Source organism: Oenanthe melanoleuca, chromosome 6 (assembly GCF_029582105.1).
Source record: "Oenanthe melanoleuca isolate GR-GAL-2019-014 chromosome 6, OMel1.0, whole genome shotgun sequence".
In the NCBI taxonomy this organism is placed as follows: domain Eukaryota; kingdom Metazoa; phylum Chordata; class Aves; order Passeriformes; family Muscicapidae; genus Oenanthe; species Oenanthe melanoleuca.
This window is the reverse complement of record NC_079340.1, coordinates 14,420,434-14,439,914: the sequence shown is the minus strand read 5'-3', so window position 1 is coordinate 14,439,914 and position 19,481 is coordinate 14,420,434. Positions and strand designations below refer to the sequence as shown.

The following is a 19,481-nucleotide window of genomic DNA, read 5'->3' as shown; positions in this document are numbered from 1 at the left end:
TTAGAGGTTAAATGGTAACTGTTCTGAAGCATAGCCGAGGCTTAAAAAAATTTTCCTTGAGTCTGGAAGTATGTGGAGAATGCACATATGGCAGAACCAGAAATGGTTAATTTTTTGTATCATTCTGTACCGAGTTTATAAATCTTTATTGATTGAAAACTATGATAGATTGTGATGATCCTTTAGAATATACAACTGCAGCCACTAGGAGAGTGCCCTTTCTTAGCAGAGATTCAGAGAACTGCTCTTTAAAATGAGCACAGTTGAAACTCAGAATTTTCTCTTATTCAAATGTTGACCAAATCTTTCATTTCTCTTCTGTGTAGACTGAGTCCAAATTTTATTTTTCAGTTTGGCTTTAAAAGTTATCTATGTGAGTTCATGAACATAGCAAATTGTACAATAACTTTAGTCATTATGCTGAAAACAAAATGTATTTATAACTTAATATTTTATAACTATCTTGAAGGGGGAACAGATAATAAGTTATTGCAACTATATTAACAAGGTAAAATAACTTCATAGTAACAAAAAGATCTGTCAGTACTATTTAACATGAATGGTGCTATAACCAGTATATCTCATATTATAGCTGTAGGTCTTCATAACCTTCAAGTGCTCAGAAAAGTTGACGGTGCCAATAAATTGTTATATTTTACTGGCTGGGATTCCATTGCAGGCAACTTGTTTTTCTCTAGCTGAAGGTCTAGTGAATAAAATTGATTGTGAAAACCACTGTTTTAACAAGGAAGGGTTTGGAAAATGGGTGCATATGAAAAGCTGAAACATAGGGAGTTTTAGAGAGGGAGATCACATTTATTTTGTCATAATCTTTATATGCATTTGTGAAAGTCATATATGTGTATATATATATGTGTGTGTGTGTGTGTGTGTGTATAAAGTTGGTTTAACAGGGAAGGCCCGTTTACCCTACAGGCAGAACCACTGTGAATATATCCACTATAAACCACCACTATCAGCATATCAGTATTACTGCTGCATATCCAGTGCATCTTGGGGCAAATTATCACATTGAAAGAAAGGGGTCTGTGTACAGGTATCCATGGAGTAATGCATTGCTAAACTTTGTAATGCACTGTTGACAAATAAGTTGTTGTCATAATTATGTTGTTATGTATTAGGTGAAATATTACTGATCTTCGATGCAGGAATGTAGTTTTCTGTAATTACAATATCTAATTTCAATTTTTTTTCCTATAGGAATTAATGCATATTTGTACACCTTTTCTTTTTACCTCTTTTTATTATTTTCTTCTTCCGTTTTTTCATAAGTGTGATGTCTTAAAAGTAAAATGGTATGCTCAGTATGCTTATAGCTTCATTTGTCATAAAAATTCTGAACCCTGCTTCTTCAAGAAAAATCACAGTATAATATCAAATTTCAAGGACATTGACAGAGGAAAGAAAGAGCCTGATGGGAATCTCATGGAGTTTAGCAAATGGAAATAGGAGGTCCTCTTACCTTGGGAGGAATGTTGGTCCCAGGACAGGCTGGGAATAGCTGGGTAGAAAGCAGCTTTATAAAAGAGGACCTCAGAATTTCAGTGGAGAGCAAAGGATATGAGCATTGCCAGGAGGTGGGGGGCAGTGGTCCCTCCCCTCTGCTCAGCCCTGATGGGATGTGTCTGCAGTGTTGGGTCCAGCTCTGGGCTCCCAGCATGAGAAGGACAGAGACTCACTGGTGTGATGCCACCAAAGGGCTGCAGAGATGACTGAGGGTTGGAGAATCTGCTGTGTGAGGAGGGGAGACTGAGAGCCTCAAGAAGAGGAGGCTCAGGGAGGTCTAATCAGTGCACACTAACAAGAGGTAGTAAATAAAATGGAGGCAGGCTCTACAACACTGGGCAGTGACACAACAAGAGGCAACAGACACACATTCAACTACAGGAAATTTCATTTAAGCTTAAGAAAAAAGCTGTGCAGTGATGGTGGTCAAGTGCTGGAACAGATTTTCCAGAAAGGCTGTAGAGACTCCATCCTTGGAAATATTCAAAACCTAGTGTTCCTGAGCAGCCTGCTTTAGTGGGGTTGGGCTCTGTATGTGCAGAGGCCCCTCCCAAACTCAACTACAGCACATCTTTTGTAATACCATTTTAAAATATGTTGGAATCATATCCCTTTAATTTCATTATTTGACTATTCTTTTGATCTCTGATCTATTTGAGCCTGTCTCAAGTTCAGGATGGCTTCTAATAGAAAAATAAACTTTACCAAGCTCCCTCATCGATAAGCACTTAATGGTGAAAAGCAGTTAAATTCTAACTTCTATGGATCTTTTAAAAATTGATCCAAGAAATTAGCAACTTGTCCGAGATGATAAATAGTGCCTTAGTCACATCTGGAATTAGAGCTTATGTTCTTGAGTCAGGACCACAGTGATCTAACTGTGGTCAGATTGAAATGCTGTTTTTCCATGTAATGACCATGTAGAGAGAGAGCACTGCTGGTACAGACTGAGAACTAGGTTTTTTCTTTCATAAAGTAGCTACACTTAGCTAAAACTGAAAATTTCAGAAAATAAAATTTATCTTAAGTATTCCTATTCTTGAATGCAGATAAATGCATCATTGAATTTGCATTAAACAGCACAAGAAACTCAGTAAGAATCCTAAAGTCAACTGGGTTTGAAATTCATTGAAAGGGTAAAATATGTAATTTGAAGATCAATTAAAAAGTTATTGTTACTGCTGAAGATTTCAGTGAACAACTTTATTTTTTTTGCTGGAGTTAACAGGCAGAGCAAGCCCAGCACATGAAAAGTGTGACACAATGATTGCTTTTTACAGAGTTCCCAATGCCACAGCCTCAGTTATAATTCCAAATGGCTATGCATGACATCACACCATACAAAGTATATAAAACAACTCAATTTCACTGCTAAAAATACATTAACCTTTTATCAGAACTAGAGACAATCCTGCTCAATCCTAGCACTTTTAGCAGAGTATCTGATTATTCTCTTCATCTGAAATTGCTAGATGAGAATGTCTTTCTGATTTCAGGCTAGTTTGAGTGGTTACAATCATAGAAGGCCTCATTGAAAATGATGCAATCTTTTATTTCTGTTTGTCACACTCCAGCCAGAAAGTTAGCGAAGGGAGCATTCAATGAACTGTATTAAAGACTTCAAAAAACCCCACACATCTCCTATTTTAATATACAAATAAAACTCTTATCTCCTAGCTGTTAATATTTTTGTTTTCATTTTTATTATGTTCTGATTCAATGATATTTAAGGAAAGGATGTCTGTTCTTCTTCTCACTTCTGATGATGATTTTTATTGCATTTATTTTTAAGGTAGAAACAGACATATTTCTATCGAGAAATGGTAAAGAAGTATTGTTCACTAATTTGATGTTTGTAATATGTAAGGAGAGAGACACATACAGAGCCATAAGTGGTTCAGTTCTTTAGGTAAGGATGAGGATAGAGATGTAAGTAATAGCACTTTATCCATCATAACATTTCAAAATGGCTCAGAGGCACATCCCTGCTGCAGCCGTTGCAGACCCTGTAATGGCATTAAGCTCTGACTCACAGTGATTCTTTCCACAGAAGATTCTGGCAGGAACTATAGCTCTGGTAGTAACCTGAATAGGAGAATAAATAGCTTGAATATTAATGAATTGTACGTGATACAGACACTCCAGGGTGAACCCAAGCAGGACAGGAAATATGTTTCTGTCTCAATTCTTTTCACACTAAGCTTTTTCAGACAAAACCCTCTGGTACTCTGCCAGAACCCCCTCTGAACACTACAACTTTAACCCCATATGGTATCTATATTTATTCTGATTATTCACTTGAATTGATTCTTATTATTTTATGTTTTCAGCTACTGGGTGAAGGCAGTGTACATATATTTACCAGTGCTTTAGTATTTCTGGAGCAAGCTGAAATAATATTTTAGGATATGATATGAGTTCTCGATATGTCTCCTTTATGGAAAAAAAAATTGGGGTCTAGTACTGCTCATAAGAAAAGGAAAGTGGGGTAAATAAACCCTCAGTGTTCCTTTATGATAATCTGCCCTTCCAATTGATGCCAGCTGTGTTTTTTTCAGTAATAACCAGCAAGGGGTGTATACTTGCTGGTTCTCAGTGTTGATTCTCAAGCTGTGTGCGGGGTCTGTCCATTCTCTGACCACTTCTACTGATTTTCTCTTAAACATGAACAGGTTTACACTACTGACTAAATCAAGGATTAGTCCTCTCTGTGTTGTCAAACAAAAATAATATTGAAACATTACATCTGTGTAACACATCCCCAAGTGTAGCACAAACTTGCTCAGCTGTAGCAGAATTTCACCATTTGTTTCAGAAAATATACTGTGTGGATCTTTTGTTCTCTGTTCTCAAACTCTTGTATGACCCTCCAAGCTATCTCAGAGGAAAAGAAAAAAAGGAAAAGCATGAAATTACATTTACCTTGGAGCCCTTAATGCCTTTATAAATGGCCTTTTTAAGTAAAGTCATATAAGCTTGTTGCCTTTACACAGTGAAGTGTAGTAATAGTTGACCTTAAAGTAATGCCTGTCTAAATCAGACTGCAATGACTAGGACTATCTGCAGTGTTTTGAGTAAGCACTGATAGCTATTTAGCACTGATTGAAGATGAACACGTGTCTCTTACCACTAGCTACAATAAATGTGCTGTTGGCACTAGAGGTTAGTGATCCAGCTGGAACTGTGTCCTATAGACTTTTCATCCATTCATTTTAAGTAGCAGAATAATAGCAGCCGTTTGTTAAAATCATGTTTTCAACTGATCTGCAGTCTTTTAGCAGAATCTACCTCTAATTCCTTAGGGAGGTCATGATTGTCATTACCACAGCTTTGACATCACCCCTATTTGCATCACATGAAAGTACTTGTAGTTCTCGTATGCTGTTAATTCACTATGTTAAGAACTGTGGATTTGCTGTGATACCTCTCTCTGTGTGTATATATATGAATCTATTATTTTCCTACAGTTGTTACAGGGAATTAAATCAGATTTACCTTGGGTTTGTGAATCATATACAGGAAAAAGTGGTATAAAGACAGATCATATTGCTGCACATTCACGGGCTGCATTAAATACTAGATTTGATAGAAGAACACCTCACCAGCTCTGCTGTGAATGTAGTGGATGTACTTATGACTTCTTTGTTATTATTCAAAGGCAACAATTGAAAATCCAATGTCCTCTCTGTGCCTTAAGCCCCATTTCCAGGGCCATATTTAGTATGAACTGGCCTGAAGCTGGAAAAGTAGAAAACACGGCATGGCACAGCTCACTAGATCTCTTTCTTAAAAACTAGCTTATCTCCTGCTCTGTGACAAGTTTTTTAGGAAGTACCAAAAGGAGGGAGCATAGTGATCTTCATAATTCATTCTTCATTACTTACCTTCCAAGAAAACAAGAAGGGAGATTTTAACAAAAGAGAGTATCTGTTTTTTGCCTCATACTCAGATTTACAGGGCACAACAGAGCTACTGAAATCAGAGGTTCTCAGTACCTATGACATATATAATATAAGAATATAGCTTTGAAAACACAGAGTTGTATAAGAAAGCTCCTTGTTGGGGACAGGGAAAGATGATAGAAGGGGCAGACAGATAGAAGGATAAATGTGCCAACTTAGGGAAAGGTAAACTACAAGTCATAGCAATTATATTACAATAAAGACTCATGTCTCTATAGTCAGAGAGGCAAATAATACATGATTTTTTTGGTGTTGGTTTGGTTTGGTTTTGGATTTTGTTTTACAAGCCTGCTGTCCTTTAGGAAATCATTAATAGAAATGTTTATTTCAGAAATATGAATCTTCAGCATCTACCTCTAAGAAAGGAGATTATCAATCTAAACTAACTTTGATTATTTGAGTCTGTCTTCTGCCGAATGAAGTTGTAGATATTAGTGGGCATCACTACTACAGAAATCTTCCCTATATCTTCATTTGTTTATTTCAGTTGTCACCCATTCATTTTAGATAACAAGGTTTTAATGTTAGAGATTTCTGAAGGTAACTTTATTGCCACAAACAGTACAATCTGTAGAGAAGCAAGGGAGGATACAAGGAACACAAATTTACACCAGGATTGAAGATGAACTCCAAGTTACCATACTGAAGAAAAAGGGAATTACCTGAGCAAGATTATCGTAGCATTCATTGTGTTTAAGGAAACAATGTAAATAGAAGAAAACTAACAATCCATACTTCTGAAATGTAGGAAAAGAAGGAAATGTTTAAGAGTAATTTTTAGAAGATTTTAGCAGTCTAGAAAGGCTTTTAAGGAAAATACAGTGCTGGAAGTACTATTCCAATTACAATCAAACATGGTTGTTAGCAGTAGGAATTCTCCCATCAGATGCAGACACAAAGTACATGGTCCTCATGGTCATTTATTATTTCTCATTGAGTGAGTCCGCACAAGTTTACTTCTTTATTTCTTTTTGTTGTTCTGCACTCTGCTCTGCACTGAGCTGCAAGGACCTTCCTGTGCAGTTACACATGCTCTGTGTGCAGGCTTGAGATTGCACTGATTCGTGGGCTGGGCTGAACCCTCTGCATCACAGACTGGCTGTGCAGAGAAAGGAGGATGGTATTCCTGAAAATGTGAATAGGCTATATTCTGGGCAAATTGGGAAGTTTACAGTTAATGAAGTAGGAACTCCCTCAAAACCTGTCAGTAATCTCCCAATTAAAAGCAGTAAATCAAATCCAGAGGGTAGTGCTGTAATATGTGAGTTGAGGTTATTCTGTGAGATTTTTTCCCTAGCAAGAAGGATGGCAGGGGAGGGATTATCTTCAGCATACCCTGCATTTGCTTTTTTGTGCAATTACAGGAAATGCATTCAGTGTGCAAGGGTATCATTGCTGTCCTGCTGTTTTATCATTTCTTTATGAGATAATGTTGATTTCGGCAATGAAATGCAAATTTAGTTTTCAGTGCTCCTTTTTTTTCTATACAAAGGTTAAAATGCATATTGTAGGTAGTAATGTTGCTGGTGTTTTTGAAACAGCATTTATCAGCTAATTTTGGCAATACATGGTTTCAAATGCTGTTCATTGCAATTGTGTGAGTTTTATATTGGCCTACATGAATTAATTTTAACCCACTATGCATGTTGTTACCATTTTGGCTGTAATTTGATCAAGTAATCATAAAACCTTGGTACCAACAAAAAAAAATTTGGATGTATCAAGAATATTGAATATATGGTGTGCCTTCTGTGTCTCATGGCAAACTGAACATGAAATTATTGAAGCTGAGCCATCTTAACTCTATAATCATAAAAATATTCTAACACAGGGAGCTAACATAGGATTATATGTTATTCCTAGGATTGCAGAGGCTGATGGATTCTGGTTTAGAAGGTGTGTTTCTGTTTACTTATAAACAGATAATTTGTACTGCTGCTGATAAAAGGGCTCAGGATTTTAACAAGTCCCGTTAAAATTAGCCTGTGTGTAGATTATAAACAGTTCCTTTTACTGAATGCTGGGACTCAGACAGCAATAAAATACATACAAGAATGGAAATAGTTTTCAGCTGGGACTCCAGCAGCAGTAAAATACATGCAAGAATGGAAGTAGTTTTCAGCTAGCAAGTCAATTCTAACATAACAGCGAGGCCAGCACTAACGGAAGTTGTCTTTTTTATTGTTATCTCCTTAATTAATCTCACTTTCCTGTGTAAACTGCTCACTATTGTGCAAAGAGAGGGTGTGTGCTAACTTTGGTGACATCGTGTTACCCCCATTAAGGAGCATTGCACACAGGTGTTTTCAGCATGAGTACTTACGATTGTTTTTCCCCCAAACAGCATAAGCCAAATGACATTTCACAACTAAAAACAAATCTCATTTCTACTTTAGGTGCTGCAACAATAAATTTTCTGTCACAGTTAGTAAAAAAATTATATAGAAAAGGAGTGTGAGTTTTTAATACGTTTAGTATGAAACAGTGATAAGGTGGGGAAAGGGTTTTATGAAATGTTCTATAGGCAGTAACAGAAAACAGCTCTGAAAATGCTGAGTGAAGTAATGAATGAATAATGTGTAAAGTTTATCAAAACTAAAATAACTCCTGATGTGAAATGAAGCCTCCTAAGAAAATTCTGTTCTGTCGCTGTTTTGCTCTGCTGTTGTCGCATGTCACGCATGAATGAAAATGCTGCATTCTCTGGAGAGCAGTAAAGCTTCTGTGTAGGTTGTTTATTTCCTTAATCCCTCCTTCTTCGTGATTTTCAGTGTCAGATATAAAATGGAAAGCCTGTAAATACAGTGATTATCATACTGATTATCACCTGCATCAGGGAACGCCCCGGCTGGCCGCTGTAACCCAAGCAGTCTCCACATGTTACATCCACTTAGACTTTAACCTGACTACTTTATTAGAGACATGAAGCTCAGTATGAGGTGCCCTAGGGCTGCACAGATGGGTTCTGCTTGTTTCCTGTTCTCACTGTTATTGTGAATAGATACTAAAAGGTTCTCATCGCTTTTATCTGGTTAATTTACTTTGAACTGTCCCTGGCAATCACAGCCTGCCTCACATTTCTCAGCGTTTCGCAAACACCCAATTGTAAATGTGTGTTTTGAGCTTTATTAATTCTTTTTACTGGCAAGGCCTTAATTCTTAAAGGAATCTCATTCTGAGAGAGGCTGGTTTTTAAGGGGGTTGTAGGCACAATTCTTACTGAAATAAGCTGCTCAGGAGTCATTCTGAGGTTTGCTTGATAGGAGAGAAGAAAATTAAGATTGCTGTTGTTCTTTGGTGTGTTCAGGCACCCTTAGATTAGAGGTCAACTGCAGGAAAATCTATGATTTTATGCTGGAAGCCATTATTCATGTAGCTGGGCAGCAGACCAGGCTAAAAGATGACGCTCTTACAGGAGAATCTGAAGACGAGATACTTTTAAACAAATGTGCAATCATTTATCCTTTCTTGTGGAAGGGCCAGGTCTTCCAAAACATGTGTGCTATGCATGGGTGCCCCAGTACAGAAAATTAAGATGAATTCTTTCAAAGTCTCCCACACAAGAAAGCGCCCCTTCACTGGAACAGTTTTTATTTCATGTACCGGTGTCCAATTTCCTGGCCAGACAATAGTTTAGCACAGATGTTAATGTCCTGCTGTATTGAGTTTTTAAAGAAATCCCTTAGGACAGATCACTGTAACTTCCGATTTCAATTGCATGAACAAAAACCTAAGGTAAAAGAAATTATTTGGCTACATGACATAATTTTTAGTCAGTTTTCTTATTCTCTTCCCTCTTATCACTCACTTATTTCACTTACTTTTTTTTTTTTTTTCTGTGTCACAGTCCCATTCGAGGCTTTCTTGATTGTGTTGCAGTTCATTGTAAGTGCATCAGTTCAGAGTGGAAGCTTGCAAGGCTCCTTTTTCATATGAGCATAGGCTTTGTTAATCACATGCTGGTTTAGGAAAACACTGCATGATATCTTTGAACCCTACACTCCTTCTTGACAGCCAGGCTAGCAAATGTCATTGACTGTGTGATGTACAAGAAGGGATTCAATTGTAAGTAAATTGTCAAAGTGGCTAACCTTGCCCGCACCCAATTGTCAGGACCATGATTCAGTTTTTCTGTCAACATCAGCTAAGGGTAACCCGGTCAGCCTTATGTTTCTGCAGTGAAGCAGCCTGAGGAGTTGTGCTTTTCAGCTTATCACATTTTATTAACCTCAACTTACTGTTGTTATAATCAATTGTACCCACTTCAAATTCTTCTATTGCCCCCAAATTGACAGATCATGTAGGTCCACAACTGTGTTTTCTGAAGCACTGAAACCTCTCGTAACACACTGGATTGGTTTGGTAGAGTAGTTTTTTCTGTTTAGATCAACTCACCATTTTGGCTCAAGATAATCCCTCTATTAATATCACTTGGCAAGGATAATCTGAAAGAATGCAAGTTAAAACATAAAGACTTCAAGGGCTTTTTGCAATATTTCCAATGTTAGGATAGTGAGTAAGGGAAAAACATTGCTATTGTCTTCCATCCCCTTGTTTTTATTTCAAAACAGATTTTTAATTGCACCAGTTAATATAAATAAGGCGTGAGGACATTCTGATACCATGAGGTTTCCTCTGTTCTTTCAGGAGAAGTTAACTAAAAATAGTTCAATTGCTTAAAGCAGTGATTAAGAAATCAGAGTATTTTTAAATGTTCATCTGATTCTGTCACAATGGTCTGAACACATTTAGTGATCCTGACTTTTAATGCAGTGTAGATGACAAATTATTTTTTTTAAATGGCTTGATAACACATATCCCATGAAGTGCCTTACATAAACAGAGTTATGATACAATTTCAATTAACAATATGAGGGATGTTTCCTAGTTCAAGTCCTATCTGCAGAAGTAACTTTCCTCACTTGGAAAAAAACATTCTGTACCTTCCTTATTTGAACTTATGAAATGTGTTGACATTGTGCTGTTGGGCTTAAGGGAAGAGGGGGAAGCTTTTGGTGCGACTATCAGAATTGAACAACTGTATATGGCTATATTGAGATAATCATGTAAAAGGAAAACTGGCTGAGTGAGTTTCAAAATGTGTTATTTCTTCATTATCTAGCACTTTATAATTAACTGTTCTTTTTTTTATTATTTCAGGAAGCTGCCGCTTTTGCTAGAGAGCAAGGCTTTGAGGTGAGTTAACCCACAATTGCACACTAAACAGATCCTAAAGGTTTTTTTCTTGCTGATAATGAAGTTCTTTTGGACAATGATTGATGTGCTATTATACTCTCCAAGCCTCGCAGCGGTTGCCATGGAAACTTGGCAGTCGTCATGGTTTCTTTGTTCTGCCAGCTCAGTGTTATGACGCACTCTGCTAGGTCTGCACCCAACATCGCCTACAGATGTTATTTATTGAATTTTGAAAAGCCTCTTGGGAAGCCGAGAGGTTGGGCACGGTTTCAAGCTGCCTCTGCAGATATGGGACCTGTCAGTTTGTTCAGTTAAAAAGCTACCTCATTAGCTGCATTACACTCCAGAAGGATTCACTGCTAAAGCAGTGGTGAAGCAAGACTAAATAGTGAAATATAACACCGCTTAAATAACTTAAACCCTGCCATATGCGGATTATCATTATGCAAATGAATTTTAGAAAGGTTGTGTATAAAATTGTTAGGTACTGATTAATGTAAACTATGCTTCTACAAACAGCTGCTTTTTACAAAAGGTAGTGTGGAAATTGTGTTTCAAAACATATTCGAGTTGGTGTTTTACATCTGAGCTCTAAAAATGTCTGATCCTCTACTTTCTTGAAGTAAATACTGCTGATTTCACAGCGATTTTCAGAGCTTTTGATTTCATCTTCCCTAGGTATTTATTTGACTGGTACCTCCCATTGGCTACATTCAGATAGCTTAATCTGGAGAGCCATCAGCTATTGGTCTCTAACCAATTCAAACAGGCAGGTTTTAAATACTATAATTAATGTGACAAGGCTTGTGCTAATTTTGCAGATAGTAAGTGATCTTACTGAAATCTAAATTGCAGAACCGAACACACATAAATCCTTTTACACATTGTTTTTTTTTTCCCCTGGAATAAGACCCACCTTAATTGATTTGTTTGCAGTGTAGAAGAATAGAGAGGAGTTTGACTGCTCAACACCCATTTTGCATAAATAATAGAAGCCGCGCAATTCAAACCACATCGCTTACAGAATGTGCCACTTCTGTGTGTGGTTGGTTGCAGATAAAAAAAGAGGGAAAGACTGACAGCTTTTCTTCTACAATTTAGATTTCTTTAGAACCATACACCAGCAGGTACATCAATGCCATCACTGTTTTAGCTATTAAAACTGTGGGCTGTCCCATTTCATTTTATGTTTCCCAAATTCACATGGCTGCTTTGTAGAAATCACGACTTTTTATCACTGTCAATTTTCATTTGTATAATCTGTATTGTTAGGCATAAAAATATACTTTGGGTTTATGCTAATGAATGAATTTCACAGATGCCTCCAAAATATGAAGCATAAGAAATTATTGGTACCCTCTGGTAGCTAGACAATAAAAAGAAAGGAAGTAGTGTATTAAGTCTACCCATTCTATATTTTTATTGCCCCCTTGAGCTAAAGACTTTGAATGTGCCTGGTTTAAATTCAGCTCTAGTGACAAACTGCTTTTGCTGGTGTCTGCTAACTACCATCATATTAACCTTTCCATTAGTGCTTGCTTAGAGATTTTAGCACAGTTCCTCCTGAACATCCTAAATCTGCCACATTTGATTACAGCATATCAGTAAAGTGCACAATGATTATGATCTTATCTCTTATTACTCCCTTGCTTGGCAACGACTCACATGTCAAGTTTGCTGACAGAGAGGAGTAAAACTTGATAAGTGTCCACAGTTTTGTTTTCCTATTGTGCTGTGGAGGCAAAAAAAAAAAATCACTCTGATAAAAAAGCATCTTATGAAAAAGACCTTCAATTAGCCGCCTTTCAATTAAAACAAAGAAAAATTTCCAGCAACTCTCAAAAGCTAGATTTTTATATTGAGAATAAAAAACTGGTAAAGCATGGCAAAATAAAGAAAAGGACTCGATTGACCAGGACAAAAATCAAGAGGATGTTTTTCATAGAAGTGATTAAAAGTTGCTGTTGGCTGCATTTGAATTGCTACCTGGGAAGACTTTTTTTTCTTAAATCAGAAATCTTTTAGCAGAGAATCAGTTGGTGACTAGCTTCTTTTGTTTAATTTGTTTGTTTGTTTGTGGTTTTTTGTTCTACCTGACAGTAATTCCATCATAATAAATGTATACTAAATTCATCTTTTACACATGGAATGAGTCCAATGTATCTAAAACAGTTTTTTAAAAAAGTTGCAATTAAGAGAACTTCGTTAAAATACACACCTTTTCTGAAGAAATGAAATCTTGTTATAGGTGAGAGACAACACCTCCATGACACAAATCTGTTTTTTAGTTTGTAAGGGAAATTCCATTCAAAGGAGTTTTAATTTTTATGCTGCACCATTCCCACAGTTAGTTTTCCATTGTACCTTGCTGCAATACAAAGTATTTTTGTAAAATCAATCACAATATTTGAAATGCATTATTTCCTTCACTTTATCCAACACTTACCTGTAATAATCAAAAGTAGAATATTACTTCCTGAGCAACACTGTGGGGTTGGGGTTTTTTGGTGAATTTCGTGTTCTATGGCATTTTAAAACTACATATATATACCGTATCTATATATACATACTGTACATTTTAATTATATTTCTAATGATTTTCAAATAACAAAGGTTTGTGAGGTTTTTCTTTTACAAAAAGGTAAGTTCCTGTTCCTTCTACGTAGAAATTAAGAAAACAAAATACTACTTTAAACATATAATTTAGGGTTCAGTTCTGTCAACCCAAGTAAACTGAAATGAATGGGACATTAAATATCCATGGGGTTAGTAGCAGCTGCCATGCAAAATAACTTTTCTTGTTAGAAGTCTCCTCTAAGTCCATATTCATTGGGGAACCATATTAGAGAGAGTTTTGTTACCCTGGAGCAGCTTTAGGTCTTCAAGTTAATGAGCTACACTGCACAAGTCCACTGTTTTCAAAGGATTTATGCTTGTTTAGGTCGGGGCTGTGGCAGTCCCAGCCATTGGGTAGAAATCAGAAGACAAGCTTTGATAGCAGTTCTAACTGGATGCAGTTTGCCACGTGCCTTTGTCTGATCCTGGGATCTCTGATATGCTCTCTTCCCATGCACATCCCACTTACTTGCTGCAATAAATGCCACGTGCAAAGGTTTCCAGGTGCAGCATCAACAGGCAAATCATGCTTTAGTGAGATTTGTATGTCCGCTTTGTTAAATCAGTTCAAGTATATAACTGGATGTGTGGGAGTATCCTGTGAATTTGGGGTATGTATAGAGGCTTTAGGATCACAGACCAGTGCAGTCTCATCATTCAGTCATGTCTGTAGGCACAGAATGTGTAAGAAAGACTCAGCAAATGGGCAGGTAAAATCTGCTAAACAAAGATTATACATTTTGGCTATTTATTCTGAAGAGAAATCGGAGATGGCAACATTTGATGATGTTTGCCTGACAATGGAATAAGGAGCATTAGTACCTCTGCAGTCTTCAGCTGTAAATATTCACATATTGCAAAATGTCACAGTTGTACCTTAAAAAAAAAAAAAAAACTGCAAAAGTTAAAGCCTCCTTAACATTCATGTTGAAGCTGTATTTTATTATCTTCCTTTGAAAAAAATTAATATGGGAAGTAATTTTGGCTAAAAATGGTGAAGTTAATTTGTGCAGAAGACACTATTCAGTTATTTCTGAAGTTTGCACAATCAGACAGAAGTGTCCAAACCTCTCTCTCTTGAACTTTCTGCTTTTTTAAAAAAAATTACATTTTTGCCCTAAATATTTTCCTTCTACTGTTACACACTTATTATATATTTAGTTCTTCCTGAAAACATATATGCTTTTTACTTTTTTTCCTGTCTACATTATTTCATCTGAACCATCACTCTTCACTAATCTCTTTCCTCGGGGTCCTCTTTTCTTTATCTAAATTAATCTTTATTCTTCCTTAAGCTGAAGAAATCATCTCTTGATCATGCCATTTTCTCCTATTATAACTTAATAATTTTCCTTTTAAAATTTATCATGCCTGTAAATACATTGTACAAATATATTCAAGCTCTTTGATTTCTGTGTCTGCTTTACTCCACTGAAAATGTGCCTAATAAAGTCACCAGTAGCCACTTCCTACTTAGCAAAAACTAAACACCTTTCCTCTGTTTCCTTTGATCTTCATAGTGCCTTATTGCAGTTTCTGGTTTGAGGATCTCTTAATTACCAAGGCCTGAAGTAGTTCAGAATTGAGGTTAACCTGTGTATGGCAGAGCTTTGGTAAGCCTATGTATCACCAACCTGGAGGGCTGCATTCTCCTTCCATCCTATACTCAACAGTTTGTGCCACCAACTGATATCTGCTGTTCATAAACTTCTTTAAAAAAACATTTCAGAACAGAAGAGCAACAATTTCAGTTTTTTTATTTGGCATCTTTAAGAGACTTTTTGCCTTCTGAGAATTAGTGGCAAGATTGCCTCTGTTATTGTCCTCAGTTCTTCTCTTCTCTGGTAGCATTCATTGCCTTCTAAATCTTTATTAGCTATCTAAACAGGAGGAAGGAAGAAATAACACAAGTGAGAGTATCATATATGGTAATGAAAAGTATGAGAGAATTTTAAAAAGAGGTGAAGAGACCAATAAATAAAGGGGAACTTTGTTTGAAACATGTTTGCTGAACATATATAAATCAATGGGTTCAAGTTAGTAAGAAATTAGAGGGAGGCGTTGCAGAAGAGGTAGGTATTTTCACACAAAGGGATGCTAGTTAATATATAACCCAGTCATATTCTGTGTTTGTAATAGTAATAGTGTTAAAAAGTGAGTTTGGATTCATTACAAAGAGTACAAAAAGCAATGCAGAAAGTATTATTATGGTTTCATGTATTCGAGGCTAGGCCTTACTATGTTTCAGTACAGTTCCTTGTACAAAGAGGAAACTGGGAAAAAAACCAGTGTTTTTTAACAGAGATGTGAACAAAGTGGGACACAGTAAATAGCACGGGGAATAATTACAGTCATACATACTCCTTTCCTAATGTTAGAAAAATAAAAGACATATATATAAATTATGGCAAGAAATAGATTGTGTTCACCAAAGTTAATTTGTAGAAATACCTAGTATAGATTAGCTTGAAAGCTAAGTCAATTAGAAATTGAAATACTTTTGTTTCAGATTGTAGAGCAACTATGAGAATAGAAATTACAATATTGTAATGACAAGTGGTGGTGTTAGAGTTTACTGCATTAATTTAAACATTCCAGACTTGTTGGTGTGTAAGACACTGAATGAATGAGTGGTTTGGCTCAGTCTGCCAGGTTCTCTCTTCCTAGCTACATGCACAGTGAAGTACAACATCCTTTTAAAGCAAAGATTCTCGAAACTTTTGAAGCTGAGCCTTCCTTTAGAAAATTGCTCATATTCTGTACTCCACTGAATATACCTTTTGGCCTTTGCTTCCCTGCATCTCAGTTATGCAACCAGCTAGTGGGAGCTGGGCTGCACACCCTCTCAGGGGTACAGTGTACAGTTTGCTTGATGGGACCAGTTGCTGTAGGGAAGTTAAGAGAAAGTGTATGTTAATTTGCTGAAGCCAGAGGTAACACAACAGTATAAAACTTGGGTAAATTGGATGAAAATCAGGCTCAGAGTTTATCCGAAATGCTCCCTTACCAATTTTATTTTTAATTTTTTGATAGGTATGGTTAGAATCCAGTGGCAAAGAAACTCACTAATTGCTCATTCAGAAATGCTCTGTAATTCCTTTGTTAGCTTTGCAGTTTTGCAGTGGTTGGATAGCTGAATTATCATTATCAGGATTGAAAATAATTGTCTCATAGTACTACATAAACCCTTTGGAGAATGAAGTATTCCTCCTTTTAAAGATCTTCCTCTACTGACAGTAAAGTCTATTTTATACCTAGCTGTAAGAAAATAAATCTTTGATCTGCTAATAAAGTTCCCACCACTCCAGTATGCTGTAACAAGAATTTTCTTTCTCTCTCCTAATAGACTGAAGACATTAAAGAGATAGCCCGGAAGACACAAGCCCTGCCGAAGGTGAACACTAAAAGGCAGCGAATTGTAGTCTTCACCCAAGGCAAAGATGACACTGTACTGGCTACAGGTATGTTCTTCTAATCTCCCTTGGTGCTCACAATAAATATTCCAGATAATCAATTACAAGTTGTGGTTCTACAATTTTTAAATGGTGGTCAGAGCATTTGTGTTTTGATGCTACTCTTATGTTTCTCATCTTTTATGCTTTTAATTGCTTCAAGAGTCTGAATTTAAGAAGCTATTATTTCACAAGAATGCCTGAGAATTTAGTTCTGAACATTTTTATAATATAAATTTAAAATATTGATCCAGTTGGTTTTACTCAGATTTTTATGACTTGAGATTTTATCTGTGTAGCCATCTTTGCTGCAAACAAGAATACACTGTGCCTGCTGAGAACAGCTGTGCAACAGTGTAGTATATTTAAACATTTGCAAAGAGGAGGAAGTAAAATCCAGTACTAAGTGAATTTCCAGGCTTTTTTTGCTTTGAGCAGAAAGTCTCACTTTAGCTTTTCTCAGCCGTCTGCTCTTCAATTCTCAAAAGAGTACGTGGGAAAAAGGTGTTCTAGCAGGGATACAAGTAGTTTCTGCTGTCTAAACTGATGATGTACGACACACGGATTTAAGCATTATAAACATGACTGCCTACCTTTTGACAGTCTCTTTAGTCCTGTCCACCTATGCTTCTAGACTAAATAAAGCTATTAAAAACATGTGCTGTGGCGAGCCATTTTAGTAGTTCATTCCTTCACAAGGTAAGTTATTAGGCTGGGCTGAATTCCTCCTTTGGAAACCAAGTGAAGCAGAGGAAGCTTTGCACCTGAGGGACTGGTGCTTGCTCATAGAATATTTGCCTCAAAATAAAAATTGGCTTCAGACTGTGGCTTCAGGGCTAGGCACTAAGCAGGTGTGTCACTGCTATAAAGATCATTCCTAGTAGCAGTTTGAATGGTTTCTTCAATAGTTTGCTCCTTCCCCCTCTTTTGTTAGCTACAAACTGTTTTAAAGGAAATAGAAACCAGTCACTGAGAGCTGGATGTGTGTATCTCACTGAATGAGGATGGAAGTGTTCCTTCCAGAAAGTTACTGCCTAATGTGAATGGCCCATGTGGGGGCACTCCACTTGAGTATTGTACAGTTGACTGAAAAATAGCAGCATAAAAATGTTTTTATACATGAGCTAGTAATAATGTAGTAAACCTAAATCTTATATGTAACCCTCCTGTGCTCTTATTTAATTTTCTCTGAGTATTTTTTTTATTCTTCGAACTGGAGTTGTTAACAAATCCATTAATCCCTTCTTTGATATTTTTACAACCGGGAGCTTATTTGAGGACTGACACTTGCTAATCTTAGCTGTTTGTTCGCTATGAAATGAACTTAAATTAGAGAATGCACTTTATATGCATGATAAATGTGAGATGGATAGAGACTGTATGCAATGGTGTCAGCTACAAAAGCAAACATGATAAATGTTAAGGCAGTTTTGAGCCGTGGGATAAGCTATTCAGTGCACAAGCATAGCTGAATCTCTTTGCTATGTTGTTATTCATGGCAGCCAAATAAATGTCAATAATAAAAGAGAATTAAAGATTTTCATTTCCCAGAGGCAGTCCTCTAATACAGCTTGATCTTTCATTTCATTTGTAATTCGTTCTTGTGTCAGGATGCAATCATTCGCCAGGCTCTGTGTGTCATGTTAAGTCATTTAATAATGATTAAGAACATAAAAATGTTTGGCCTGTGGGGCAATTCTCGAAAGAGATAACAATTTGTTATTGTTTTCCCCCTTTTCCTTTGGTGTGGACCATCTTTTTCCCACCTCCTCACATTAAAATAATAATGAAAGAAGGAAAATGTGTCCCTTAATTTAGCATATGATGATACCACAGGATGGCACAGAGTGCTGCTAACACACTTATTTCAGAACTAACTAGATCTAGATTTAAAATCTGCAGTGGAACGTATAAAAGTTTCTAAATTATCTTTGAAAGAATTGCTAGATTTAGGAGTTACCATTATAAAATTATTTTCTTTTTTGTAATGCATGAGAGTATAATTTTTGAAAAAGCAGGCTGTATGTACTTGTTTATCTTGCCTTTCTGAGGGAAGGGTAAAATCTCAAAGAGCTGGTGCCTAGATTAAGGTAGTATTTGCAAAGTCAGCTATGGATTTGGGTATGCTTGTTCATACCTTCTGCTTTATATTTTGTCCAGGTTAACAATAATAAAAACAACATGTTTATTATGTTGAACAACATATTTATGTAGAGACCTCGACAGATTGCAGAGAGACCTTGACAAATTAGAGAAATGGGCAATCAGCAACCATATGAAGTTTAACAAGGGCAAGTGCGGGCTTCTGCACCTGGGATGGGGCAGCCCTGGCTGTGTGTGCAGACTGGGGAAGGAGAGGCTGGAGGCAAGCACTGTGGAAAGGGACCTGAAGGTCCTGGCCAGTGGCAAGGTGGGTGAGTCAGCAGTGCCCTGGCAGCCAGGAGGGCCAGGCGTGTGTGGCTTGGATCAGGCTGTGCTCTGTGAGGAGTCCCAGGCAGATGCCCCCCCATCCTCCTCCCATTCCCCCTGCCCCATGCATGCAAAACGAGACAGGCAGCACGGAGGCTGTGAGGACGTCTGTGAAAGAGCTCTCTTTGCTCTGTCACAGGCTCTGCTAGGGATGGTCCCAGCCAAGGCAGCCGTGGGCTCGGGATGTGAGAGGAGGGTGCACCTCTTTGAAGAGTTATGTGTAGGTCAAATGAGGATCAGGTTGTGGAAATAATGAGGG

General features: G+C 37.0%; 1 protein-coding gene across 1 annotated transcript in view; it reads left to right on the top strand.

Moving 5' to 3' along the window:
• ADK (adenosine kinase) overlaps positions 1-19,481 on the top strand; it is a 234,395-nt gene that overhangs the window by 177,008 nt on the left and 37,906 nt on the right. Inside the window, exons 8-9 of the mRNA XM_056495131.1 lie at positions 10,650-10,685; positions 16,648-16,762. Coding sequence (XP_056351106.1) covers positions 10,650-10,685; positions 16,648-16,762 — 151 coding nt within the window. The remainder of the gene's footprint in view (positions 1-10,649; positions 10,686-16,647; positions 16,763-19,481) is intronic.